General features: G+C 48.7%; 1 protein-coding gene across 1 annotated transcript in view; it reads right to left on the bottom strand.

The window, feature by feature from the left end:
- Nucleotides 1–1767: 1767 nt before the first annotated feature.
- LOC115127568 (regulator of cell cycle RGCC-like) overlaps nt 1768–9085 on the bottom strand; it is a 16611-nt gene continuing 9293 nt past the window's right edge. Inside the window, exon 5 of the mRNA XM_065015803.1 lies at nt 1768–2649. Coding sequence (XP_064871875.1) covers nt 2642–2649 — 8 coding nt within the window. The 3' untranslated portion in view covers nt 1768–2641. The remainder of the gene's footprint in view (nt 2650–9085) is intronic.

Here is a 9085-nt window from a genome sequence, read left to right as displayed (position 1 = left end):
AGGTCAGTGGCTAGAGGGCAGGGGGTAGAGGGCAGGGGGTAGAGGGGTAGAGGGCAGGGGGTAGAGGGCAGTGTGTAGAGGGTAGGGGGTAGAGGGCAGTGGCTATAGGGTAGGGGGTAGAGGGTAGAGGGCAGTGGCTAGAGGGCAGGTGGTAGAGGGCAGGGGGTAGAGGGCTGGAGGTAGCGGGGTAGAGGGCAGTGGCTAGAGGTCAGTGGCTAGAGGGCAGGGGGTAGAGGGCAGGGGGTAGAGGGGTAGAGGGCAGTGGCTAGAGGTCAGTGGCTAGAGGGCAGGGGGTAGAGGGGTAGAGGGCAGGGGGTAGAGGGTAGGGGGTAGAGGGCAGTGGCTAGAGGGTAGGGGGTAGAGGGCTAGAGGACAGGGGCTAGAGGGATAGACGGTAGGGGCTAGAGGGTAGGGGCTAGAGGGCAGGGGATAGAGGGCAGGGGAGAGAGGGTAGGGGCTAGAGGGTATTATTATTATATTATATATTATTGTTATTATTTTCATTGATGTTCTGATTTCATCTCTTCAGTTTTTGTTCGAAAGGAAAGGGTTAAAACTGAAGATACATTTTGTTTTATCCAATCAGGATTTTCCATTGGTGGTCTCTGGGGAGATAAATCTTGACAGCTAAATCAGCCATTGGCTAGGCCTTCGGAAGCTAGATAAAGGCATAATGTTGGACTGAAGGTGGAATCAACCAGTCATGTTTTTGTATTGTAACATTTTTACAAAAACGTATGGAAACCTCTGTCTCCTCGAAGGCCAAAAGATCACTGCGCAATAGTGAGCAGGATTTTTCTTACGGTCTAGTTAGCTAGGTTTTGTTGTAGACTAGTTTGCAGTGTGTTAGGGAACAGGTGTTATCGAAGAGGATGTTGTGGCTAATTTGTTAGCTTCACTCTTTTCAAGATTAACTTTGAACATGAAGATACGTTTAAAATGATCATCATCTGGTGAGTAGAACAGTATTTTTGTATTGCACCTTGCTTGCTGTTGTTAGCTATCTTTTTGAAAATAACTAATGTGTGAAACATTGTTGGTTAAACTTTAAACATACAATATGTTACTAATTTGCAAAATGTACAATAAATTACGAATTTGCAATTAGTTGTGGCTAAATGTAGTTGGTGGCTAATGCTAACTTTAGCTAGGCTAGGGGTTAGGGGTTAGGGCTAAAGTTAGGAGTTAGGCTGAAGGGGGTTCGCTTAAAGGGTTAAGGTTATGGGCAGGGGAAGGATTAGATAACATGCTACTGTAAGTGACTGAAAAGTTGCTCAAATGCTAAAGTTGTCCATCATGAGATTTGACCTAGCAATATTTTTGCTAGACTTTCGCATAATACATCCACCATACTTTTGTCGTAAGTAGCAATCTGTCTTCTGTAACCATACCAAACGTAGCATATCATTCTAATTTGAGTGTCCCGGAGATACATTTACTATATTACGTCTAGTCAATGAGACCAGGCTATGTGATTGAATGAATTGTAATATCCTTCCTGTTAAAATAAAAAATAAAAACAAAAAATACAATTCTGAGCAATTCTCCCTGTCATTGTTTGAGGTTGTTACTGCTGTTTGTATTTTTATATACTGTAGTATAATACAACTGAACTGAAAAGGGACACTCAAGAACGAGACACTCAACGTGACGAGTCTGGAGTACTACAACACTGATCCAAATTATAATTATTAACATTAACTTAGCTAGTTTAGATGTTATACGGGAGACCAACAATGTACGCAGGAAAAAAAGAGAAGAGACATGTTTTAAAAGAATAATATTTAACTTTAATATGATCTCTTATAGACAATAGACATTAGCTGTATTAAATACATTTTGTTGGATTCCAGTTTTCAGAGTTAATCCACTTTTTGTTTCACATTCTTTAAAAGCATCAACACATCTTAACTCCAGTCAATGAGTGACAAACCTAAAAACCCATCATATAAGCTTTTTAATGCCAATGCAATAGAATCTGAAACAATTATTATTTACATATAGATACAAAAATATATATCACAAACAAGTATTATTGATAAATGTACAATGACCAGCTCTATAAAATTACAAATATACTTCTATTATAAAAAGCCATTTCTTAAATACTCTTCCAGCTCAAGTTTTGTATAAAGGACGCATAGTATGTGAGATGGTGTTTGTCTGTCTGACAGTGTCCCAATACTTTTACAAAGCTTAATTTCCTTAACCTCCTTCCTAATATCCTCCCCTAGTCTCCTCCATGACTTTCAAAAGTTTATAAACTAGGGCTGTGTCAGAAATAATACCCAATGTTATATAGTGCAATAGGACATGAGGTGTTATTTCACATTTGCCCATTCTAACTGTGTAAACAAACTATTTAACCTGTCCAGTACAATCAGATCAGCTCATGAAGGAAACGAGATGAGTAAGAGGAAAGGAGATGAGGAGATGAGGAGATGACGCTGTCTTATACTATTGGGACGCAGCATTGAGATGAAGTTGTTCAGTACTTCTGACAGCCACTTTGACTGTCCCTGTCACTCCTGGAGTGTGTGTGTGTTTGTTGGGGGGGCGCCTGGGTGTCTGGACAGGGAGTCCTCTCCTCTCGATGGCAACTCTCCAAAAAGGGTCTCTGTCACTTTTATTGGGCTCTATGTCACATGCCTAAGGGGAGACAGACAGACAGACGATGTTTGATTAGTAATGGACTGTAGACTCCTCTACGTACCTCAGGTCAGACAGTAATGGACTATAGACTCCTCTACGTACCTCAGGTCAGACAGTAATGGACTATAGACTCCTCTACGTACCTCAGGTCAGACGGATAGACCAAGGGGGCGGAGGTAAACTGTAGACCCTAATAAAAATGCCAGGTTCTGCTTAACCTGAGAAGCAAATACTGTAGCTGACTCTCCCTTTACTTCATGTGACTGACCGTCCCATTGCCTAACGTGTCTAACTGACTGACTGACCGTTCCATTGCCTAACGTGTCTAACTGACTGACCGTCCCATTGCCTAACGTGTCTAACTGACTGACTGACCGTCCCATTGCCTAACGTGTCTAACTGACTGACTGACCATCCCATTGCCTAACGTGTCTAACTGACTGACTGACCGTCCCATTGACTAACGTGTCTGACTGATTGGCTGACCGTCCCATTGCCTAACGTGTCTGACTGACTGACTGACCGTCCCATTGCCTAACGTGTCTGACTGATTGACCGTCCCATTGCCTAACGTGTCTGACTGACTGACTGACCGTCCCATTGCCTAACGTGTCTAACTGACTGACCGTCCCATTGCCTAACGTGTCTAACTGACTGACCGTCCCATTGCCTAACGTGTCTGACTGACTGACTGACCGTCCCATTGCCTAACGTATCTAACTGACTGACCGTCCCATTGCCTAACGTGTCTAACTGACTGACCGTCCCATTGCCTAACGTGTCTGACTGACTGACTGACCGTCCCATTGCCTAACGTGTCTAACTGACTGACTGAACGTCCCATTGCCTAACGTGTCTGACTGACTGACTGACCGTCCCATTGCCTAACGTGTCTAACTGACTGACTGACCGTCCCATTGCCTAACGTGTCTAACTGACTGACTGTCCGTCCCATTGCCTAACGTGTCTAACTGACTGACCGTCCCATTGCCTAACGTGTCTGACTGACTGACCGTCCCATTGCCTAATGTGTCTAACTGACTGACCGTCCCATTGCCTAATGTGTCTAACTGACTGACCGTCCCATTGCCTAACGTGTCTAACTGACTGACTGACCGTCCCATTGCCTAACGTGTCTAACTGACTGACTGACCGTCCCATTGCCTAACGTGTCTGACTGACTGACCGTCCCATTGCCTAACGTGTCTAACTGACTGACCGTCCCATTGCCTAACGTGTCTGACTGACTGACTGACCGTCCCATTGCCTAACGTGTCTAACTGACTGACTGACCGTCCCATTGCCTAACGTGTCTGACTGACTGACTGACCGTCCCATTGCCTAACGTGTCTGACTGACTGACTGACCGTCCCATTGCCTAACGTGTCTGACTGACTGACCGTCCCATTGCCTAACGTGTCTGACTGACTGACTGACCGTCCCATTGCCTAACGTGTCTAACTGACTGACCGTCCCATTGCCTAATTGCCTAACTGTCTAACTGACTGACCGTCCCATTGCCTAACGTGTCTAACTGACTGACCGTCCCATTGCCTAACGTGTCTAACTGACTGACTGACCGTCCCATTGCCTAATGTGTCTAACTGACTGACCGTCCCATTGACTAACGTGTCTAACTGACTGACCGTCCCATTGCCTAACGTGTCTAACTGACTGACTGACCGTCCCATTGCCTAACGTGTCTGACTGACTGACTGACCGTCCCATTGCCTAACGTGTCTAACTGACTGACTGACCGTTCCATTGCCTAACGTGTCTGACTGACCGACTGACCGTCCCATTGCCTAACGTGTCTGACTGACTGACCGTCCCATTGCCTAACGTGTCTGACTGACTGACCGTTCCATTGCCTAACGTGTCTGACTGACCGACTGACCGTCCCATTGCCTAACGTGTCTGACTGACTGACTGACCGTCCCATTGACTAACGTGTCTGACTGACTGACTGACCGTCCCATTGACTAACGTGTCTGACTGACTGACTGACCGTCCCATTGCCTAACGTGTCTAACTGACTGACCGTCCCATTGCCTAACGTGTCTAACTGACTGACTGACCGTCCCATTGCCTAACGTGTCTAACTGACTGACTGACCGTCCCATTGCCTAACGTGTCTAACTGACTGACCGTCACATTGCCTAACGTGTCTGACTAACTGACTGACCGTCCCATTGCCTAACGTGTCTGACTGACTGACCGTCCCATTGCCTAACGTGTCTGACTGACTGACTGACCGTCCCATTGCCTAACGTGTCTGACTGACTGACCGTCCCATTGCCTAACGTGTCTGACTGACTGACTGACCGTCCCATTGCCTAACGTGTCTAACTGACTGACCGTCCCATTGCCTAACGTGTCTAACTGACTGACCGTCCCATTGCCTAACGTGTCTGACTGACTGACTGACCGTCCCATTGCCTAACGTGTCTAACTGACTGACCGTCCCATTGCCTAACGTGTCTAACTGACTGACTGACCGTCCCATTGCGTGTCCTGAACGTGTCTAACTGACTGACTGACCATCCCATTGCCTAACGTGTCTGACTGACTGACTGACCGTCCCATTGCCTAACGTGTCTGACTGACCGACTGACCGTCCCATTGCCTAACGTGTCTAACTGACTGACCGTCCCATTGCCTAACGTGTCTAACTGACTGACTGACCGTCCCATTGCCTAACGTGTCTAACTGACTGACCGTCCCATTGCCTAACGTGTCTAACTGACTGACCGTCCCATTGCCTAACGTGTCTAACTGACTGACTGACCGTCCCATTGCCTAAAGTGTCTAACTGACTGACCGTCCCATTGCCTAACGTGTCTAACTGACTGACCGTCCCATTGCCTAACGTGTCTGACTGACTGACCGTCCCATTGCCTAACGTGTCTGACTGACTGACCGTCCCATTGCCTAACGTGTCTGACTGACTGACTGACCGTCCCATTGCCTAACGTGTCTGACTGACTGACCGTCCCATTGCCTAACGTGTCTAACTGACTGACTGACCATCCCATTGCCTAACGTGTCTGACTGACTGACTGACCGTCCCATTGCCTAACGTGTCTGACTGACCGACTGACCGTCCCATTGCCTAACGTGTCTAACTGACTGACCGTCCCATTGCCTAACGTGTCTAACTGACTGACTGACCGTCCCATTGCCTAACGTGTCTAACTGACTGACCGTCCCATTGCCTAACGTGTCTGACTGACTGACCGTCCCATTGCCTAACGTGTCTAACTGACTGACTGACCGTCCCATTGCCTAACGTGTCTAACTGACTGACTGACCGTCCCATTGCCTAACGTGTCTAACTGACTGACCGTCCCATTGCCTAACGTGTCTAACTGACTGACTGACCGTCCCATTGCCTAACGTGTCTAACTGACTGACCGTCCCATTGCCTAACGTGTCTAACTGACTGACCGTCCCATTGCCTAACGTGTCTAACTGACTGACCGTCCCATTGCCTAACGTGTCTGACTGACTGACTGACCGTCCCATTGCCTAACGTGTCTGACTGACTGACTGACCGTCCCATTGCCTAACGTGTCTGACTGACTGACTGACCGTCCCATTGCCTAACGTGTCTGACTGACTGACCGTCCCATTGCCTAACGTGTCTGACGGACTGACTGACCGTCCCATTGCCTAACGTGTCTAACTGACTGACCGTCCCATTGCCTAACGTGTCTAACTGACTGACCGTCCCATTGCCTAACGTGTCTAACTGACTGACCGTCCCATTGCCTAACGTGTCTAACTGACTGACCGTCCCATTGCCTAACGTGTCTAACTGACTGACCGTCCCATTGCCTAACGTGTCTAACTGACTGACTGACCGTCCCATTGCCTAACGTGTCTGACCGACTGTCTAACTGACTGACTGACCGTCCCATTGCCTAACGTGTCTAACTGACTGACCGTCCCATTGCCTAACGTGTCTAACTGACTGACTGACCGTCCCATTGCCTAACGTGTCTAACTGACTGACTGACCGTCCCATTGCCTAACTGACTGTCCCATTAACTGACTGACTGACCGTCCCATTGACTAACGTGTCTAACTGACTGACCGTCCCATTGCCTAACGTGTCTAACTGACTGACTGACCGTCCCATTGCCTAACGTGTCTAACTGACTGACCGTCCCATTGCCTAACGTGTCTAACTGACTGTCCCATTGCCTAACGTGTCTGACTGACTGACTGACCGTCCCATTGCCTAACGTGTCTAACTGACATTGACTGACTGACCGCCCCATTGCCTAACGTGTCTAACTGACTGACCGTCCCATTGCCTAACGTGTCTAACTGACTGACTGACCGTCCCATTGCCTATTGCCTGACTGACGGCCCATTGCCTAACGTGTCTGACTGACTGACTGACCGTCCATTGCCTAACGTGTCTGACCGACTGACCGCCCCATTGCCTAACGTCTAACTGACTGACTGACCGTCCCATTGCCCAACCAACTGACTGACCGACGTCCCATTGCCTAACGTGTCTAACTGACTGACCGTCCCATTGCCTAACGTGTCTAACTGACTGACTGACCGTCCCATTGCCTAACGTGTCTAACTGACTGACTGACCGTCCCATTGCCTAACGTGTCTAACTGACTGACTGACCGTCCCATTGCCTAACGTAACTGACTGACTGACCGTCCCATTGCCTATTGCCTAACGTGTGGTCATTGCCTAACGTGTCTAACTGTCCCATTGCCTAACGTGTCTAACTGACTGACTGACCGTCCCATTGCCTAACGTGTAACTGACTGACTGACCGTCCCATTAACTAACGTGTAACCTGACCGTCCCATTGCCTAACGTGTCTAACTGACTGACTGACCGTCCCATTGCCTAACGTGTCTAACTGACTGACCGTCCCATTGCCTAACGTGTCTGAACTGACTGACCGTCCCATTGCCTAACGTGTCTAACTGACTGACTGACCGTCCCATTGCCTAACGTATCTGACTGACTGACCGTCCCATTGCCTAACGTGTCTAACTGACTGACCGTCCCATTGCCTAACGTGTCTAACTGACTGACTGTCCCATTGCCCCATTGCCTAACGACTGACCGTCCCATTGCCTCTAACTGACTGACTGACCGTCCCATTGCCTAACGTGTCTAACTGACTGACCGTCCCATTGCCTAACGTGTCTAACTGACTGACTGACCGTCCCATTGCCTAACGTGTATCTGACTGACTGACGTCCCATTGCCTAACGTCCCATTGCCCTAACGTGTCTGACTGACTGACCGTCCCATTGCATTGCCTAACCGTCCCATTGCCTAAACTGACTGACCGTCCCATTGCCTAACTAACTGCCGTCCCATTGCCTAACGTGTCTAACTGACTGACTGACCGTCCCATTGCCTAACGTGTCTGACTGAACGTGTCTCCATTGCCTAACTGACTGACCGTCCCATTGCCTAACGTGTCTGACTGACTGACCGTCCCATTGCCTAACATCTAACTGATTGACCGTCCCATTGCCCTAACGTGTCTAACTGACTGACTGACCGCCCCATTGCCTAACGTGTCTAACTGACTGACTGACCATTCCCATTGCCTAACGTCTAACTGACTGACTGACCGTCCCATTGCCTAACGTGACTGACTGACTGACCGTCCCATTGCCTAACGTGACTGACTGACTGACCGTCCCATTGCCTAACGTGTCTGACTGACTGACTGACCGTCCCATTGCCTAACGTATCAACTGACTGACTGACCGTCCCATTGCCTAACGTGTCTAACTGACTGACCGCCCCATTGCCTAACATGTCTAACTGACTGAACGTCCCATTGCCTAACTGACTGACTGACCGTCCCATTGCCTAACGTGACTGACCGTCTAACTGTCTAACTGACTGACCGTCCCATTGCCTAACGTGTCTAACTGACTGACCGCCCCATTGCCTAACGTGTCATTAACTGACTGACTGACCGTCCCATTGCCTAACGTGTCTAACTGACTGACTGACCGTCCCATTGCCTCTGAACGTGTCTAACTGACCGACCGTCTGACCCATTGCCTAACGTGTCTGACTTGACTGACCGTCCCATTGCCTAACGTGTCTAACTGACTGACCGCCCCATTGCCTAACGTGTCTAACTGTGACCGTCCCATTGCCTAACTGACTGACTGACTGACCGCCCCATTGCCTAACTGACTGACTGACCGTCCCATTAACTGACTGACCGTCCCATTGCCTAACGTGTCTAACTGACTGACCGTCCCATTTCCTAACGTGTCTCGACTGACTGACTGACCGTCCCATTGCCTAAACTGACTGGCCGTCCCATTGCCTAACGTGTCTAACCTGACCGTCCCATTGCCTAATGTGACCCGTCCCATTGCCTAAACTGACTGACCGCCCCATTGCCTAACGTGTCTAACTG

This window comes from Oncorhynchus nerka, linkage group LG3 (assembly GCF_034236695.1).
Source record: "Oncorhynchus nerka isolate Pitt River linkage group LG3, Oner_Uvic_2.0, whole genome shotgun sequence".
Lineage (NCBI taxonomy): Eukaryota > Metazoa > Chordata > Actinopteri > Salmoniformes > Salmonidae > Oncorhynchus > Oncorhynchus nerka.
This window is presented reverse-complemented; position numbering and strand designations above follow the sequence as displayed.